At 53.0% G+C, this 18,481-nt stretch overlaps 3 protein-coding genes across 8 annotated transcripts in view; 2 read left to right on the forward strand and 1 right to left on the reverse strand.

Moving 5' to 3' along the window:
- CREB3 (cAMP responsive element binding protein 3) lies at positions 1–4,226 on the forward strand. 3 transcript variants are annotated; one of them, XM_022600184.3, is made up of 10 exons: positions 1–230; positions 438–575; positions 681–828; positions 905–972; positions 1,081–1,179; positions 2,368–2,474; positions 2,585–2,653; positions 3,296–3,377; positions 3,475–3,559; positions 3,638–4,226. In XM_022600184.3, the coding sequence occupies exons 2-10, from the start codon at positions 438–440 to the stop codon at positions 3,952–3,954; spliced, it is 1,113 nt and encodes a 370-aa protein (XP_022455892.1). In that variant the 5' UTR covers positions 1–230; the 3' UTR covers positions 3,955–4,226. The 3 variants fall into 3 exon arrangements, with proteins under 3 accessions (XP_022455892.1, XP_022455889.1, XP_022455893.1); XM_022600181.3 differs by having other exon boundaries at positions 2–226; XM_022600185.2 differs by lacking the exon at positions 1–230 and adding an exon at positions 243–342.
- GBA2 (glucosylceramidase beta 2) lies at positions 4,090–15,208 on the reverse strand. Its single transcript, XM_022600176.2, has 17 exons — positions 14,330–15,208; positions 11,139–11,230; positions 10,731–10,846; positions 8,660–8,878; positions 8,116–8,355; positions 7,788–7,890; positions 7,476–7,629; positions 7,260–7,385; positions 6,888–7,060; positions 6,546–6,650; positions 6,229–6,336; positions 5,977–6,128; positions 5,748–5,854; positions 5,458–5,600; positions 5,263–5,378; positions 4,972–5,163; positions 4,090–4,676 (listed from the first exon to the last, which is right to left on the reverse strand). The coding sequence occupies exons 1-17, from the start codon at positions 14,662–14,664 to the stop codon at positions 4,389–4,391; spliced, it is 2,769 nt and encodes a 922-aa protein (XP_022455884.1). The 5' UTR covers positions 14,665–15,208; the 3' UTR covers positions 4,090–4,388.
- Positions 15,004–18,481, forward strand: part of RGP1 (RGP1 partner of RAB6A GEF complex) — a 17,182-nt gene continuing 13,704 nt past the window's right edge. For 2 of the 4 annotated variants that reach the window (XR_016393588.1, XM_030763772.2), the window contains exons 1-8: positions 15,007–15,176; positions 15,734–15,868; positions 16,246–16,382; positions 16,672–16,755; positions 16,857–17,006; positions 17,281–17,427; positions 17,639–17,766; positions 17,974–18,163. Coding sequence is in view for 3 of the 4 variants with exons in the window: in XM_030763772.2 (XP_030619632.1) it covers positions 15,753–15,868; positions 16,246–16,382; positions 16,672–16,755; positions 16,857–17,006; positions 17,281–17,427; positions 17,639–17,766; positions 17,974–18,163 (952 nt within the window). In the remaining variant the exon portion in view is untranslated. Of the gene's footprint in view, positions 15,177–15,274; positions 15,387–15,733; positions 15,869–16,245; positions 16,383–16,671; positions 16,756–16,856; positions 17,007–17,280; positions 17,428–17,638; positions 17,767–17,973; positions 18,164–18,481 lie in introns of those variants that run through there. The other 2 variants (XM_022600178.3, XM_022600180.3) reach the window with 2 other exon arrangements.

The following is an 18,481-nucleotide window of genomic DNA, read 5'->3' on the forward strand; positions in this document are numbered from 1 at the left end:
CGCAGCCAGAGAAGGCGCCCGAACTGCGCCGGAGTTCCCTTTTAGGCTCTAATCCTTCCTTCTTCTAGCCCGGGGAGAAGGCGAGGGCGGTTCCCCAGAATGCCCGCCCCCAGGGAGTGAGGGGGCGGCAGGCAAGTACCCTCTATTTGCATAGCGCCCGGGACGTGGCGCGCACCGACGCCGCTTCCGCGTCGGGGGGAACTCCAAGTCCCGGAATGCCTCTCGGGTAGGTGCGTCACTTGTGTTGTGTTGGAAGTTGGGGGGAATCGAGTCTGGGAGGCGGGTGCGTTTTCAGAGACCCTGCTAGCACCTAGGAGGAAAACCCCGCTGAGGAACCTATAGGTGGGGTCGACTGACGGTCCGGGTCGCGCGTAGGGTTGGGGATTGGGGCCGGGTGGAGGGGTGAACTCCTGCGTTTCTGCACATCCTTTCCGTAGATGTCTCATATGGAGCTGGCGTTGGACCCGGGTGACCATGACCTGCTGGGCTTCTTGCTAGAGGAAAGCGGAGGTTTGGTGGCGGCGCCCGATGAGGCCTTGGAGGCTCCGCTGGGTTGGGAGCTGCCACTTTATGAGGTGGGTAGGGGTCTGAGTCGGGGAGGCCCGGGGCCGGTTGTGGGGTGTGTCCCTGAGGCAGTGGGAGGTGATAGGTTAAAGCCTGTTAATCTGAACCCTATGCAGGCTCTGAGCAATTGGGACGTAGAGGATTTCCTGAGCTGCCTGCCGAGTCCCCCAGCATCGTTGACCGTTTTCAGCAATTCTAACCCCTGTCTTGTCCACCATGATCACACCTATTCTCTCTCACGGGAGCATGTCTCCATAGATGTGGGTAAGTCTGTAATAAGTGAAGTTTTGGGGGAGGAGAGGACTCACGTGCCTGGCTATTCATACTTTCCCTTTTTCAGATACTGAGAGATATGGAGAAGAGGGGGCTCAGATGACTCCATTGCATGTGGAGGAGCCGGCAGAGCAGGTACTTGACTTGATTTACAGGAGGATTATTCCCCGCATTGCACGGGTTGGGGCAGGATTCCCCATTCGTTTCTGACATCCCTTTGCAACTCTGCTGCCCACCTCTCAGGAACCCCAGGAGATTGCTAGGCTAATACTGACTGAGGAGGAGAAGAGGCTCTTGGAGAAGGAGGGGCTTACCCTGCCTGGGACGCTTCCTCTTACTAAGGTAAGACTCCCATTGGAGGAGGGTTGTGAGTCCCAAGTAGGCCAGTTCTGTTAATTTTATATCAGTAACTTGAAAAAGAACTGAGGTGAGAGATTAGCACATTTGTTGTTACTAGGAAGCTGGGTGCAAGGGCAGATGGTGGTTTTGCAGGGCTTGTACAAAGTTTGGTGTTTTTTTTAAGTAAAAATTCAGAATTATCAGGGTAATATTAGTAAAGGGATATGGAAAGTACTGTGCAAGCATGGGTCCCTGACACTTATATTTCACTGGTTTCGCACTAATCTACCTATAGCTGAATAGCAGAATTAAGTATTAGGGTTCATCAAGGCTGGATTGAGTAGTATAACAAGAATAAGTGTAAAATCCCGATTGTCAAGCAGTGAGTGGCGGCCTCACGTGCACAGCATTGTGATACTGTGATGAAATCAATGTTCATTAACAGAAAGGTTAAAAGAATTTTAAGTTCTTAAAAGTACAAGTGGAGGGAATTCCCTGGCAGTCCAGTGGTTAGGACTCTGTGCTTTCACTGCTGAGGGCCAGGGTTCAATCCCTGGTCGGGGAACTAAGATTCCACAAGCTGCGAAAAAAGAAAAGTACAGGTTGAGTCAACAGTGTGATATGGCTACTAACAAAGTGAATGGAGTTTGGAAGCTGTATCGTCGGATACCAGTAAACTAACAGTGTTGCTGCTAGAAGGGCAGTAACCGTCTTGCTCTCCTTTTTACTGGCCAGAAAGCATCTTAGTGTCCAGTTTTGAGCCCCGATCTTTGACAGATATTAAGAGGATGCAGTCCATCCTGCGAAGAGTAGATAAGATGATGAGTTGTTTTTTGCCCAGTTTTTTTTAAACTCTGAAGAAATGTCAAGTGCTTTTAAATAGCTAAAGACCTTTGTTCTATTACAGCCCCAGAGATCAGGTGCTAGGTAAGTCTAATAGGTAGAAATAATAGAGGCAGATGTTGGCTCACGATAAGGAAGTTTTTTTTTAGTTAATAAAATTGTTACAGTGGCTTGGCTTGTGAGGGCATTAACAACTGGTCCTCAGAGGCACTCAGACAGAAGCAGAGTGCCTGTTGGTCAGGGAAGCTGTAGAAGGAATTTCCACATTGGGAAGATCGAACTCAGTTGCCTTCAAACTCTTTGGTCTAATGTTCCTCGGATGATACCCCTTTTCCTGTCTTCTCTCAGATGGAGGAACAAGTTCTGAAACGAGTGCGGAGGAAGATTCGAAACAAAAAGTCTGCTCAAGAGAGCCGCAGGAAGAAGAAGGTGTATGTGGGGCGTTTAGAGAGCAGGTATAAAAGGGAGTGGAACTCGGGGGTGGAGAGAACAGAGGTAATTGGAAGTGTTAGGTTTTTTAAGGGTGGATACAGGCCATGCCCCCACATCCCTGTTATTCCTCCAGGGTTCTGAAATACACAGCCCAGAATCTGGAGCTACAGAACAAAGTACAGCTCCTGGAGGAGGAGAATCTGTAAGCAACTCTTCGACGTCAGTCCTTTCTCATCCCTCCCATTTAATACTGTCTCAGTCTTTCCCTTGCTCCACACTTGATTTCTAATTAGGCAGCTCCCACGTGTAAGGTCTGGTCCTTGGCCTTTAGTGGGTCTCTGATTCTAAGAAGCTCATAGTAGCAGGGAATAAATTTGCAAGTAACTATGGATAAGTATCAAGAAGGAGAAAGGAGGGAATAAGAAAGACCTCATGTGGCGGATGGCATTTGATAGTAGATAGGATTCTGGGGTGGAGGTGTGGGGAGCATTCTAGGCAGAGAGAACACAGCATAGTCCAGTCTGGCTGGAACCCTAACACGGGTGAGTTGGGCTAGAAGGTAGAGAACGTATAATCCCTAGTGAGGATTGTGTGCAGAGCTGATCAGGCAGTGTAGAACCACTGAAGGGGTTTGCAAAAGGAGTTTAAATCAGGGCAGAGACGTGTGTGTTTGTTTTAGTGAGGTCAGGCATTTTGTTCACAGAGAGGAAGAGATCACTTGCAAAAATAGGTACAAAAGAGAGGATCCAGTGCACAGGTGGAGGAGATGAACTTAACAGGAGGGTTTTGTTGTATGTCAGGGTGCCAGGCCAGGGGCTGCTGTCTGTCCCCTCTCTTCCTCTAGGTCCCTTTTGGATCAGTTGAGGAAACTCCAGGCCATGATGATTCAGACAGCAAACAAAGCCAGCAGCGGCACCTGTGTCTTGGTGAGGATGGTGATGGAAGGAGAGATTCTCTTCTCAGGTGGCACGGATAGGGGTGCAATGCAAAGCCCTTCTTCATCTCTTTTCTCCTGTGCTCTAGGTCCTGCTGTTCTCTTTCTGTCTCCTTTTCGTACCTGTGATGTACTCGTCGGACACAAGGGGGAGTCTGCCAGCTGAGCGTGGAGGTGAGATCCTTGAGGATACCATCAAGGAAGGGCTAGGGGAGAAGCCCAGCCTGCCCTGAACGGCATTTGTCTCCTCAGTGTTGTCCCGCCAGCTTCGTGCCCTCCCCAGCGAGGACCCTCCCCAGCTGGAGCAGCCTGCCCTGCAGTCAGAGGTACCAAAGGACAGCTTGGACCATGAGCTCCAGGCTCTTAGCAATTCTTACTGCCTCTTCTATCACATGCCTCAAGCTCCTAGTGCAGAGCCTCCCCTGAAGTTGCCACTGCCTGACAGTTTCTCAGCGTCCTCCTGCCCAGGTCCCATCTCTCCCCTGCATGCAAATCTCACAAGTGAGGGAGGATGGCTCCCTACCCACAGCTCCACGTCTGTTATCTTGCCGGGCAGATATTCAGGCTAGGTGTGAGGATGTGGGGGCCTCAGTCATGGTCTGCAGCCCCCAGTCTGTGTTCAGAGGAAAAGGGACGGGAGGGAGCTCGCCTCAGGTCCTGGTGCCCTGTCAGGAAGCCTGAGGACTCAAACACACCACACTTACTGGCTTTCTGGGTCTTTTATTTGTACCCATGTATGTCTGTCACCCCATGAATGGGCCTGGGGGAATCAACTGACCTCCTTGAACACTTCATGCAGTGAGGGGATGGGGTGAAGAAAGAAATAAATAAGTGATTCTGATGCATGGGTCACCCTCAACCCCTCTTTACTGGCGCGGTTGGGTGGGGAGAAGGGAGGGCATGATTGTCCTGGTGGCTCAGGGCTGCAGGAGAGTGGGGGTGGGTGTGGAGGAGGAGGAAGGGCCAGGCTGAAGGCTGGGCTGTTAGCGCCTCCTTCCACAGTTCACGAGGCGCACTCTGGGCTTGGGTTTGCCACGGCTTCCTTTGGTCCAAGTTTGGGCCTGGTGCTTAGTCCCGTGTCCTGTTTGGCGATTGGCCCAGGGGCCTTTTTATGCTGCTGCTGCTGCAGGGCCAGCTGCATGGCCCAGATGCTCAGCGGCCGCATGTAGGCCAGCGAGCGGAACACCTGCTGCTGGCAGTACGCCTCAGGCGTCTGGAAGGCCAGGCCCAGGCGCTCCCACACAGTACGGTAGCAGCCTTCAGCTGTCCGGAAGCCCTCCCAAGTCAGGCCCTGTCGGGAGAGATGGCAGTCATATTACTTGGCAACCTCTGAGTAGCTATTTCAGCTGGACAGATGGAGAGAATAGGGTCTGTGCCCTCAGGGAGTTCCCAGCCAGTGGGGGAGATAAACTTGACTCACAGGCAGAAGCCTGAAGACAGGAGATAGAATGCATGCCAGGGAAAAGGGGGAGGCTCTCTGGATGGATAAGATGACATTGAATTAGGCTGTACAGAAGTTTGATGGCTGAGGAAGTTTGCTAGGCCAAGGTACAGATGGCAGAGAGTTGGGGAAGGGAGTGAATTACCTCTTGGATCATGGTGGCTGCCAGCCCGTAGACCACACCCACCCAGACTTCATCAGACTGGACACTGGATCTATCAGGAACACCATGGGGCTGCATTCCATTCACAGCCCCCATGGCCCCTCCTGCAAAGCCCTGGACATTGAATTCAAAGATAGTTTGGAGAGCACGGACCACATGTGGGGTAGGAAATACCTAATGGGGCAAGGGAAGAAACACAGTCTCTTAAACTTGGTTCCCACCTCCAGGAAAAACCCTTACCTTTCTCTCCGGTTCCTCCTCCTAGTCTCTCACCTCACTGTCTCCTTCTCCTAGGCCACTGGCCCTCAGGAACCACTGGCCAGCACACTGGTCAGACATGATGCTATAGGACTGAGGCTGAGAGCTGCAGTCATAGTTGTAATAGCGGCCTGGAGGAGGGGAAGGACAAAGTAAGGCTCCTTGCCTCCCCAGAGCTGCCTTAAGATTCCTTAGGATCCCCCAACTCACCATTCCACAGCAGTCTCTCATAGGCTTCTTGGCCCCGGCTAAGGATGGAAGAAAATTTATCCTGGACCTCCTGTGCCCCACACAGAGCAGCCATCTTGACCATCACAGCCACAGCTGCCAGCCACAGTCCTCCACAGTAAGCACTGATCAGAGACACAGGTTCAGGGAATTAGCCTGGCAGCTCTAGCCACTCCCATGTAGAAATAATAGGCAGTCACTCGTCCTTAAGCCCACAATCCCTTGATGCTCAGTTCCCCACCTCAGGCCCCTGGAAATCCCTACCCCCCAACCTGGGGCCTGTGGTGACCCATCCATCATAGGTTTGGTCTGCATAGCCTCCATTCTCAATGAGTCCATCTTGGTCCTTGTCAAACTTCATTTCAGACTCCATCACAGCCTAGAGAGGGACCAAGATACTGAAGACCTAGATGCTAAGAAAAGACAACAGTAGCCAGCCGGGCTCTCCCCAAACACCAGGCAGCATGCCCCTGGCATGACCACTGCACATGCATCCCTTACCAGACACACAGGCCACATGTCCCTCAGGAAGCAGTGGTCACCCGTCAGGTAATAGTCCCGATAAACCTGCAGCACAAACTTCAGGTTCAGGTCCTTCCAGTCCGCAGTATCATGGACCACATATGCATTGACCCGGAGCCATGGCTCATCATCTGGGGAGGGGAGAAAACCTGTTTCATCTGCACTGCAGGGTAGGGTAGAGGGTGCAAAAATTGAGGAAGAGAAGCTCACTTGTGGTGGAGGGACTTTTACCTGGATCCCCAACATCATGAGGCACAACGTTCCTCCTTTTCACAGGTGCTATTATCCCACTCATCAGGTACTGTTGCTGTGCCAGATCCTCCCTGAGAGTGGCCAGAGCTGGGGGAGCAGATACACAAGCGGGGGGCGCGGGGCAGGGAATGGGTAGGCTTGGGGTAGGGCACAGAACTGTGTGTGTATGACTCCAGAGGGGAACCAATAAGCAGGATCCACATTATGTTTGGGTGGAAGAGACAGTGTGAGGGACCACAAAGGTTCAGGGGCGTGGGGAGCTAAGAGGGCAGAAGAGGCACAAAAGGGACCCTCACCCATGTCATACTGCAGGCTGAGCTCGAGTTTGGGCCAGAGCATGACGAGGGCAAAGGAAGCGTAAAAGTGGACATCATATGTGTTGTACATGCGATATTCCTGGCCTGGAGGAATAAGGGAGACACACTGTTGCCAGGATTCCTGCTGCTCCTTCATACTGCCCTGCCTAGCTGCTCCTCTAGCATTGGGGGTGGGGCACTGTCACACTCCATACCTGACACTTAACCCCTCATCCCAACCAGTACCCTGGGATAGGCAAAACCCATCATCCCGCCTGGGGCAGGGCACCAACTGGCCTCATGGATATGGCCTGCCATACTGCGCACACCAGCGGCCCATACCTTCAAGGTAGCCGAATCGACCATACTCTCGTAGGAGGGGGCGGAGCTGACACATGCTCCCCACCGTCTCCTCTCGTAGGCAGTCCTCAGGAACTTCCAGCCATACTGTGCCCCCATCAGCCAGGAAGTATAGTTCATTGAACAGCGCAGATTTGTACCAGGCAGGCAAGGATCTGGGGAGTCAGGAGGAGGGAACAGTCCAGTGAGTGTGGACCTCCCAGGAAAGGACGGATTCTGGGGTTCAGCAGAGTAGGGGTCCCAAGTGAATCCCAGCCCAACTCTGCTGACTTTGGTGGGTGGAGACTGAATCAAGGAGTCCCAGTTGAGGTGTGAGTGCCTGGGAGAAAGGCAAGAGATGGGCCCCATTGGCACCTGTCATCCAATACCGGGCTCTGCCAAGCCGAGATCCTCTCTTCCCAGTCTGCATATCTGCACAGTGCATAGTGGCTAAGGGTGGGTGCTGCATGACCATCTGGGCCAAAGAACCTTGTGTACCGCCTGGGGTGGAGAGAAAGGGGAGGGATGAGAATGTGGGCTCCAGCTCAGAGCCCCAGCACCATGGACCCTGTGCTCTCTCATTCCCATCACCTGTAGTAGACCTGGCCCTTTGCTCCAAACATGATTCTGGGCATGTCCCAAGCCAGTGAGAACTCCAAGCGGCACTGGCCTCGAGGTGGCAGCTTGCCCATAACACACACTGCCCCAGCGAGGCCTACTCCTTTCTGCGAGGGGAGGCTTTGGCCTGAGAGAAGCGCAAGATGAATCAGCACAGGCACCCCCTTCTGCCGCAGGGGTCCCTAACATGGGAATAAAGCCTGCTTGTTACCAGGCCTCCCACCCCTGCTCCCAAGACAGGGACAACCTCTCTTCCCACCACCTCCCTGTCAGATCCCCCATCACCAGCGAGGGAGTCCAGCTGTCCATCCTGAAGTAGATCCTGCCACACCTGCTGCCCAGTGCTGTCAGGGTCAAAGGCTGTGAGGTGGGTTACCATGGTATCTGCCTGTTAAGGGACCAAAGACTCTGTGAGGAGAAACTCCACAGGTACACTGGCTCCTGACTAACTCCCCTGAATATATTCCCGCCTCCAAGTTCCAGAGGCTAGGGTGGTGAGGGTGGGACTCAGGAGGTGAGGAAGTGAAGAGACCATGGTGGCATGGGGGGTGGGCTAGGGCCAGGCTGAGAGTAGGGGTTCAAAGGCTATGGTATGGGGCAGCCTCCTCCATACCGTGAGTCGTGCAGCCAGAGCCATCGTGTAGGGATTTGGAGGGGTTGGATGATGCAGAAGCAGCCCCTGTACAGTCTCCCCATCACGCTCCAGACAGAAGGGCTCATTCCACAACCCCCCTGGGGCATCGTCTTCACCCCCCAGTCCATTCCGCATGGAGAACATGATGGACACGTCCAGGGCTTCATCCCCTTCATTTTCCACATCCCACACAAAGACTCCTACAGGCAGGCTGCTGTCCTGGGAGCAGAAGATCAGACTCAGATGGTCCCAGCGTATCCCTTCTGGCCCCACTCCCCAGGATCAGTCCTTGGCACCGATGATCTGACTCAAATACCCGGCAATATACTCTGTCTTCCACTTGCATCTCCCCATATTGCCTGGCAGGCTGTCTGCCAGGAGACAAGACCAATTGGGCGGTGGTCCTGAGAAACCAGCATGATGTTCACTCTCCACCCCCTCTTGCATAGGTCATGGAACTTCCAGGAGAGACAGATCCTGGGGAAGGGAGAGCAATGGAGGAAACACAGAAGGGGAGCCTCACCTGGTAGTCATGGGGCAAGATGGGTGTGATCTGGCGGCAGGTGAGGGTGACATTTTGGCCAGGAAGCTGATAGACAGTCCAGGCTCGGGGATACAGGGCGTGGTAGAATGCAAAGTACCCACACAGGCCCCAGTTCCAGCTCTGCAGGACACTCGGGCGCTCCACAGACAGGACTTGCTGGTACACAGTCTGCCCTTTCCGGCGCAAACACACTGTGAACTAAACCAAGAAGGTACATGGGCTGGAAAGGGGTAACCCACAGGTACCTCAAACAAGTCTCCCTCTCCTCAGAGTAGCTCCTGCCCTGCCAGAGCCCGCAGTGGCGACCAACGCACCACAGCCTCACTCATCCCCCAGGCCTTTCCCCCAGGCTCGGAGTGACCACCGAGTCGTGCCTCCCCCATCTATCTCCCTTCACTAATGTGGTCTTAGTGCCCTAAGCCAGGCCCTCACCATCTCTGCTTTTACTCTTCTGCCTCTTCTGAAATTTGGATTTCAGACTGATCTTTCTTACAGAGAAATCAAGATATGTTGTTAGTCTGTGTTTATAATGTTTCAGTGACTCCCCGTGGCCCTCAGGCTAAAGTCTAAACTCAACTACCTGGCTTTCAAGGCCCTTCTTGATGTGGCTTCTCCCCGCCCATCAGACTCATTACCTGTTCGAGCCCTTATATTCTGCTCATATCAAATACTGTTCCTTGAGAGCACTACATTTCCTTCTCCACGCCTTTGCTCATGTTCATTCTCCATTTGGTAAAACCCCTCATCCTTCAAGGCATAGGTCAAATGCCATCTCCTCTCCTCAAGCAGTGAGTCATTCTGCTGTGTGTCCCCCTACCCCTCTAGTCTAGCATGTTATAATGTGCTCACATTCTGACTCCCTGACTCCTCTGGAAGGGAGGGCTATGAGGGATTAATATCTCTTCCTTGGTTCAAAGTATGCCTGATATCTTTAATGTATATATGCCTGTTATCTTTAATGTATATATCAAATAATTTTTTTATGTTGTTGGAATAGTAGGTAATGGTTAAGACCACAGGCTTTTAACCGCAGAGAAAACTGGTTCTGAATCCCTGTGCTTCCATTTACCAACCATGTGACCTTGGGCACGTTACTAAATCTCTTTGAATCTTAGTTTCCTCATGTATAAAATGGGCCTAATAATGGTACTTCCCTTGTAGGACTGTCTTTAAATATTAAATATTATACAAAAGAGTCACAAGGCTGGAAGGCATTCCCCCGGGATACCTCAGGGATGAGCCACAGAGGAAGCCTGGGCCATTGGGCAAGGCTGGTAAACCTGAACTAGGAAGGGCATTATCATTAACGGGACTCAAGGTCTGCTAGTCATTTCTCCTTTGAAGATAAGCTGAAAGCTGGAGGCCTCCCTCAGACAGGAAATAGGAACTTGGTGGACAACTCAACATGGGAGGGCACTAGAGAGATATGATGAAAGGTAGACCACATGCCTCTGGCAATCAAAGGCCTTCATCACTCCGTGATGAAGGAACACAGGGAAAAGAAGTGAAGCTTCAGAAAAGGGAAGAAGTCTGGAGATCTATGCCTGGGAGAGGGGCTTCCCAGGCCCCCAGCCAGAGAGACCTCCAGAGGAGTGACCACCAGCAGAGAAGCTGGCCTCTGGCTGAAGCCTGGCAAATCAGGGCGAGCAGTGGGCGCTCTGTGCATCCTGTCCTCCTGTGCATTTGTAGACTGTTGGTTTGTTTTCCCTTCTGATCTTTCAACCAGGTTAAGTGATCCTGGAATTCTCTGACTCTCTGTGGCTGGGTACTGGCTCAGCTAGTGGAACTGGGGCAGCAAAGTAGGTAGGAGGCATTTACTAGAAAAATGAAGGGCACAGGGGTACCTTTTTTCTTTCAGGGAACGTGTGCTCTGAGTGTCTCGTTCCTATAGGACATCCTAGCACAGGGCTGGGCACACAGAAAGCATCCTGAAAGTACTTACTGGACTGAATCATGTACATCTCTAATTGCCACATCCTACACTAGCAAAGAGACCCTTCCTGGCCTGGGAAGTACTGCTTGGACCTCTCCTCCACCTCCTGGCTCTTACTTGATCAGCAATGACTGTTTGGTGCTGGTACATTCCAGGATTAAGCTGCCAACGACAGAACTGGCCTCTCCAGCCTCGGGTGATAGTGCCTCCCCCAATGCCACCCAAGGGACAACCTAGAGAAAGAATCAGGATGGTTAGTGGGGCATGGGAGAGGAAAACGAGCCCATTTCTCCCTTTCTAGACTATAAAGATGGATTCCTCTAAACACCATGGGGATATCAAATCGACACATTGTACATTTTAAACTTACACAATGTTATATGTTATATCTCAATAAAGCTGGGGAAAAAACCCTAGGGGATGGGTCAGTGCAACTTAAATAAGCTGAAAGCCTCTTTGCCTAGCTCTGCAGTAGGCCTGGACGCTGGGCCCTCTGTGACTGGGGAGAGCTGGAGTGAGGCTCACCATAGATCTGTCTCAGGGGCACAGAGTTGATGAGGTCGATGAAAGGTGTCTTCTTCTCCACCTGGGTCTTCCGGTACCACCACTGCAAGTACCTAAGGAGCAAGGGGCAGTGTGAGTGGAGGGGTGGCGGGCGGCAGTCACCGGCCTCTCTTTGGACATCCAGCTGTGACTTCCCATTAAATGTCCCGAGGATCCATCGCCTTCACTTCCAAACCTCTCCTACTCTCAACATCTCTACGATTCAAGGTCCTCTCATCTTCCCAGTCACCCCAGGTCACAGTATGGGACTGTCTTTGTTTCTCCTCTCTACTCTCCTTAGAAGGGGCTTTCTGATCTTTTCACACCACTAACTCCAACACCACTGCTTTAATTTACTCCAGGAACTTTCGTCTGAGGTGCTGAAAGGGCCAGTTATGGTTTCCTGATTTATAATCACTCCCACCCCACATACAGGCATAGGCTGCTGCGATAACTTTCTTCTTTTTAAAATGATGATTTTCTTCCTGATTATGAAAGGTGAAAATTTGGAGAATGCACTAGGTGGAAGGTGAAAAAAATCCCACCTATATACAACCAGTGTTTACATTTTGGGGCATTTCCTTTTAAGTCTTTTTCTTTTTTTTTTCCTTTTTCTTTTAAGTTCAGCATTTAAACTGTAAGCTTTCTAATTTTGCTCTCTCATAATATCCCAGTAAAGCGTTCTAAAAACCCCAACATTTTCCTGGTCTTATCACAGCTCTGTATCCAATAGGCAAAAGATTCTGTTTGGGATTCAAGGCTTTGACATCTCTCTCAAGTCTATTTTCTAATCTTCCTTCCTACAAATTCCCATTCAGAGTGGGTCCTCATTAAGCAACCCCTGCCCTGCCAAACTCTCTCCCAATTCCACTCTTCCCCCTCACCAGCTAGTTTATACACATTATTCAAGCACACCACTTGTAACCATGTAATTGGGTAACCCCGCTGAGGCTTAGTTTCCTCATCTACAAAATGGGGATACCTATTGCCCTTCCTACCTCAAGGAATGGTTGGAAGGGCAAATGGCACAGTAGATAGGAAAGCCACAAAGTGGAATATCTGTGCATACACTGTCTCAACTCCCAATCAGACACTGTCCTGTTATTTTAGTGTTCCTCATGTGAGTCTGACATACTTTTAAGTTTCTTGGGGAAAGGGACAGTGACAAAGACTAGTTGATTATTACCCACAGCTTCAAGCACAGGGCAGGGCACATGGTCTGCAGTCAGTAACTATTTGCTGAATTTACAAAGAACGTATGTACAGACAATGGGGCATAAGAGAAATGAACAGGGACAGGAGCAAGGGGAGGGAAAATCTGACTAAAGAACAGGGAGGGTACATTCTGGGGGTGAGAGGAGAGGGAGGGAAGACGAAGGATGGGATGATTGGAAGGCAGATCTTCTTTGCCGGCTTAGAGGAAACTGGACTTTGAAACTGGAGGCCACAAAGGATTGGTGAAGGGAGGGAGGGCACAGCGCGGATTAGGGCAGTGAGGGAGAAATGCAAGATATGAAGATAGGCAGAACAAAGGAGTATCAGGCGCAGAACAAGCACTCAATACATATTTACTGAATGAATGGATTCTGGCTGAAAGGGAGAGCAACCAAAATTGAGTTCTTACCGCTCTAAGGCCAAGAGAACTCTGTCTTGCTGGAGCTCCTAATCACAGTACCTACCCCCAGTTCAGCTCCCTCTCAGAGCCCACCTTTCTCTCACTCCACTTAGCTGCTGGCCATTCCTGACCTATTTGGCCTTTTCCATAATTTCAGCCCCCACTTAAGAATAATCATTCAGAATTCTTCCTTGTCTCACCCCTGCTTTCTCCTCAATGCAGGACCTCATCTCATTCCAAAACCCCTGTGTCAGTGATCCCCACCCTGTCCTGGGATGCAGAGCCAAGTCCAGGGGGCTGAGCACAGCTTCAGGCCTCTGTGATTCGGCTCATACTTAGGGACTGGGGGGTAGGATGCCTACAGATGGGTTCTTGACCTCCACGTCCCCACCACATGCACCCCAATGTGCTGCTCTCAGTACCCCAGCCCTAGATCCTATTTTGACCCAAAGCCTTTTGGGGTCAAAACTAGGCCGGGTCAATTTCAGAAGCAGCCTGGAGGGATTATTTTTGTCTGGTACAGGCCACCCAGGGGAGCTGGCAAAGGAGTCAGATACCCAGGCAGCCACAGGCCCTTCCCACTGCCTAGGGCTTGGGTTAGGTACACGGGCTCCCCACCCCAGCCCCAGAGCACTGACTGTGGAAGAGAAGGAGCCCCTATTTAAGAGGTTGCCAGGCCTGGGTTTCCCGAACTTTAAGCCTCCCTCCCCAGCTCTGTGTTTACTGTGTGGACTGACTCAGGATGACCTCTGGGTGATGCTTTCTGTTCTCACATCCACCTGCTCCTGTTAATAGGTCTTGGCCCCATCACTAGTCTTTGAACTCAGTGGGGATCTAGAGGGATCTGGAGGAGTTCTAAGCTCTTGGAGTGTCTGCCACCCTTGTGTGGGGGGAGCCCAGGAAATGCTCTGGAAGATTATTACTAAGCTCTGGGGACACCTAAGGCAGTGCCTCTCTGGTCAAAGGTCTTTGCTTTTTATATAACGGGCCGTCTATTCCGGAATAGAGTGAACAGCACCTCTTATCGCTCTCTCCTTATGGTTGAGAGCAGGAAGGCTCTCACCCTTTCCCTGGAGCCAAAGCTTGAGGAAAGAAGCTGATGGGTGTTGGGACTATTAAATGCTGTGCCTAAAAAAGGTTCAATGAATACTCCAGCTGCTCAGGAGAATCTGGGGCTGAGAATCCCGCCCCCTCCCCAGAAAACAACATTGTATCAGTACCACAGCTGCCAGAGTATCCCTTCCTACCTTGTCACAAAGTATAGCTAATCCCAAAGAGCAATCTCTGGAAAAGAGGGTGTATGTGAGAGGGAGCCTAAATGACTACAAGGCCCAAATGCTCCTGCTCTTTCTTGCTAAAAAGACAAGTTACTGGAAGGAAGGGGGTTGCAAAGAGATGTGACCTGGTCTCACCCTCCAAAACCATGGGCTTAAGAATTACGTTGGGAATGGGGGCCACCTGACTAGGACAAGGTATCCACCTATTTCTCACCCTTTCCTGCCGCTGCTGGAACAAAGTGAGGTATAATAAGGTAGTCTAGGCAATGGGATCTACTCACCTCAAGCCCATGCCCAAATGCTTCATTAGGTTGCTTAGCGAGACATTGTTGGCATTAAAGGGTTTCCTCTTCTCTGCAAACTCGTGAGCCAGGCAGATGCGCCAGCCAAAGGGAGGCACCTGGTAGCCCTTGGCTTTACCCTCATAGGAAGCCATCAGCTGCCCAAAGTCCTGCGGATTGCTGTAGCCCTGCTCATTCTGGGGTTGACTGTCTTCAGGGTTCTGGCAGTCTGTAACCTGCACAGCCTCAGTGCCTCCAGTATTTTCAGGGCAGTAAGCATGTGGACCCCCTTTGGCACAGCTCGTCTGTTCCGAGGCTGGGACTCCGGTTCTCATATTCCCTGGATTCTGGGTCCCCACGACCTCAGTGGTCTCGGTTCCCGAGCTTTCTGGTACAAATTATCTGGCCAGCCAAGCCCAGATGTGGGCGCGGATTGTTGTTAGGTGTTCTCTCGGAGGGCCGGCCTCTGGGGAAAGCTGAGGTGAGCTAGTGTCTCCGTGGAGCCGGGGAGCTGTTGCTGCTGCTGCGGTGGCGGCGACAGCAATAAAGCCGCCACGGTCTCCCCCTCGGTCCTCTCTCTGGGTCCTGGGCGGGAAGGATCGGGCCTCGACGTCATTGGGCCGCGGTGATTAGCTGGCCCTGCCAAAGGGCGACTGGGCCCGCGGCGAGGGGAGGAGCCCTCGGGACCAGCCCGCCAGGCACCGCCCCCGGGGCCGGCCTGGGAGCTCGCGGCAGCCCCGGCCCACTCTCTGGGCCGTGGCACCAGGCCCCCCCCAGGGGTGGGCGCCGGATCCCGCCGGCCAGTATCCGGGACGGCGTTCGCACCCGGGTGCCAGCCCGTGGGAAGGTGATCCAGGGCGGCGGGACCACTCGAGCCCCTTCCGGCCCTGCCGGCCGGGCGCTTCCGGCCGGAAGGGGCTCCGAGGGGGAAGAGGTGGGGGGGGGGCGAGGGAAGTCCCGCCTCTGCCGCGGCCGCAGCCACGCACTAGGTCCCGGCCCGGTGGGGCGGGCGACCGAGGGCCTCGGTGCACCGAGCCCCCAGTTTCGACCGTGCGAGGTGTCCGGGCTAGGGACGCGAGATGTCGGGCGGCCGTGGCCCTGGGCTGGGACGTGGAACCTCGAGGGAAGGGGGCGGAGGCGGCCTGGGGGTCCCGGCGGGGTAGGGGGAATATTCGGCGCTGAGCGGGACTGGGGGCTGGGATCCAGAGCGAATCCCTCTCTCTCCGCAGTGCCGAGTCAGCTGCCGCCATACCTCCCTTCCGCCTTCCCGCATCCCAAATCTGGGCGCTTCCCTCTGACACCCTGGTGCTGAACGCCCATTCCCCGGGTCCTCACCCCCAGGCTCACCTGAGACACCCCTCCGGGCCGTGGTACTGACCTCTGATACCCCTTGTTTCCTTCTAGATCCGATTCCGGAGCTGCCATGATTGAAGTGGTAGCAGAGCTGAGCAGAGGTCCTGTGTTTCTGGCAGGGGAGACGCTGGAGTGTGTGGTGACCGTCACCAACCCCCTGCCCCCCACGGCCACTTCTGCATCCAGGTGGGGATGCCGGTACCGAAGAAGGTGGTCCTTCTGGGGGGAAGCCTGGTATCTATAGTGCTGAGCCAGAGCTCAGGTTGTCCTGTGACTACAGCACCACCTTCTTGCTCATTGTGCTCTCATTGTAGGAAAGGCTATTTAACATTTAAGATGTGGGTGACATAGCCCTCCACTCTCCTCTCCTCTCTCCTCCCCCACTCCCCCTTTTACCCAGTATACTTCTCTTTGTTTAATGGTTTCTCTTTGGGGTTCTGGATTCTCTGATCCAGAGGACAGCCGCCTCACTGTGTTGGTCATCTCAGTGTGGTAGGAAGTTTGGGGGAGCATTTGTGAGGTCAGGAACTGCCCTCTGATGTCCTCTTTTCCTCCTCCCACAGTGAGGCTCTGGCATGGGCCAGTGCCCAAATCCACTGCCAGTTCCATGCCAGTGAGAGTCGAGTAGCACTGCCTCCCCCTGACTCCAGTCAGCCAGATGTCCAGCCTGAGAGCCAGACTGTCTTTCTACCACACCGAGGTTAGAGATGGGGCATTTGGCCTTGGAGGGGGATGGAATCATTGTTACCCAGGGGTGAAATTGTCAGATTGTTCTGGTGGGTCATTATAGTCTCTGTCGCACTGGGGATGTGGAAGAGTGTAGTTATTGCCTTGGCGGCGTAAAACTGTTCCTATCTCACAACGAGAAAAGAGGAGTGGCTTGGTTTGGGTTGCCCTTTGTTGGCAGTGCTTACTGCCCCCACTTGCTGTGCTAGCCTTCTCCAGTACTAGACAATGGGGTTATTAAGTTGCAGTTTTATCATTTCTAGGTGAGAGGGGTCAGTGTATCCTTTCCACTCCACCAAAAATCCTATTCTGTGACCTGAGGCTAGACCCTGGAGAGTCGAAGTCATGTGAGTGACTGCCCCCTGACCCCTCGATTGCCTTCTAAGGCTCCTGGAGGGAGGACCTCTCTGGCTGCTTCTGGCTGCCCTGACTACTACCTCCCAACCAGACTCCTACAGCGAAGTGCTGCCTATAGAGGGACCACCCTCCTTTCGGGGTCAGTCAGTCAAGTATGTCTACAAACTGACCATTGGCTGCCAGCGTGTCAACTCACCCATCACTTTACTCAGGGTCCCTCTGAGGGTTCTTGTGCTGACTGGTAAGTAAGGGTTCCTGGAGGGAAGGGCTGGAGAAGAGCCTCACCAAAGCAGAAATGATCCTTAGAGGGTTTGTGAGAAGGGCTGGAGGGAAGCTTCCTGGTCTTAGTGAAGGTGTGAGGGGGTTGGGGAGAGAAGGTTCTGGAGCATAGGTGAGATGTGTACCTCAGCCGTGGCGTCCCTTACCTACAGCCCTCTCAGGTTGGAGTCTAAAACCCTACCCACTACTCTTCTCTCTGTTCTCTCCCACCACCTCTCCACTCATTTTCTCTCCAGGCCTTCAAGATGTCCGCTTTCCCCAGGAGGAGGCAGTTGCCCCATCCAGTCCATTCTTGGAAGAGGATGAATGTGGCAAGAAGGACTCATGGCTCGCTGAGCTGGCTGGGGAGCGCCTCATGGCTGCCACATCCTGCCGCAGCCTCCGTGAGAAGCCCTTCACATTGTCCCACCCCATCCTCCCCTCATAGTATTCCTGTCTCAGAGATTGAGCCTCCTAGCTGCCACATTCTCCTGAGGATTCAGTGATACCTCACCCCAGATTCTAAAGGAAAAGCCCCACCTTTTGGCCTCTGGCTTCCAGCCCTAGACATTCCCCAGTGCGGACCCTAGGCTTACTGTGTCCCATTCTCCCCAGATCTGTACAACATCAGTGATGGCCGAGGAAAAGTTGGGACATTTGGCATCTTCAAATCTGTATACAGACTTGGCGAGGACGTGGTGGGGACCTTAAACTTAGGGGAAGGAACTGTAGCTTGTTTGCAGGTGAGAAAGGAGAGGGACTTTGGGGGAACTGGGTCTGAAGGTCTGGGTGGAAAGAGAGGGCCTGCATAAAGAGGGGTGGCAGGTAGAAATGGGCAGTGAGGTCACCCAGGATCCCTCTGGTAAAACAGCGTGAGGTTGGGCTGCCCTCCCACCCGGAGTCAGCGCATCCCAGCGCCTGCCAGCACGCACTTCTCTTCTTGCTCCCAGTTTTCAGTGAGCTTACAGACGGAGGAGCGTGTGCAGCCTGAGTACCAGAGGCGCCGCGGGGCAGGGGGTGCCCCCTCTGTGTCTCATGTCACTCATGCCCGGCACCAGGAGTCCTGCCTACATACAACCAGAACGAGCTTCTCCCTCCCCATCCCTCTCAGCTCCACACCAGGCTTCTGCACAGCCGTTGGTGAGACCCTGACTATTACCGGGGGTGGGGGGGCACGGTAAGATGCTGCGCTTAGGTAGCGTATAATGAATCCTGATTCCTAACACACTCCCAGACATACCCATATCCAGTCTGTGACCCTCAACACTTTCTCAGACCTTCAGCCTGTTTCCTGGGTGCACTGACCCCTAAATTCTTAACAGCTTTGCACATCTTCACTCCCCCTACCCACTGGGACCCTGTGATGCACTGATCTCTGACTCGCCATTGCATTTACTTCAAGCTACGAAGTCTTGACTGTTTCACACTTGGGTTATTAGGTAGTTGATGCCATCATCC

Source organism: Delphinapterus leucas, chromosome 6 (assembly GCF_059928025.1).
Source record: "Delphinapterus leucas isolate spDelLeu-1000000601 "Yukka" chromosome 6, BTC_Dleu_Yukka2, whole genome shotgun sequence".
NCBI classification, from domain to species: Eukaryota; Metazoa; Chordata; class Mammalia; order Artiodactyla; family Monodontidae; genus Delphinapterus; species Delphinapterus leucas.

Excerpts from the sequence above, each read along its gene's own strand:
- CREB3 (XM_022600184.3), top strand. The coding sequence starts at position 438 with ATGTCTCATATGGAGCTGGCGTTGGACCCGGGTGACCATGACCTGCTG. Across the intron at positions 829-904 it reads GCATGTCTCCATAGATGTGG|ATACTGAGAGATATGGAGAA; the intron begins GTAAGTCTGTAA and ends TCCCTTTTTCAG. Across the intron at positions 3,378-3,474 it reads GCAGCGGCACCTGTGTCTTG|GTCCTGCTGTTCTCTTTCTG; the intron begins GTGAGGATGGTG and ends CCTGTGCTCTAG.
- GBA2 (XM_022600176.2), bottom strand. The coding sequence starts at position 14,664 with ATGAGAACCGGAGTCCCAGCCTCGGAACAGACGAGCTGTGCCAAAGGG. Across the intron at positions 5,601-5,747 it reads TGGGTCACCACAGGCCCCAG|TGCTTACTGTGGAGGACTGT; the intron begins GTTGGGGGGTAG and ends GTCTCTGATCAG. Across the intron at positions 5,164-5,262 it reads TAGGAGAAGGAGACAGTGAG|GTATTTCCTACCCCACATGT; the intron begins GTGAGAGACTAG and ends TTGCCCCATTAG.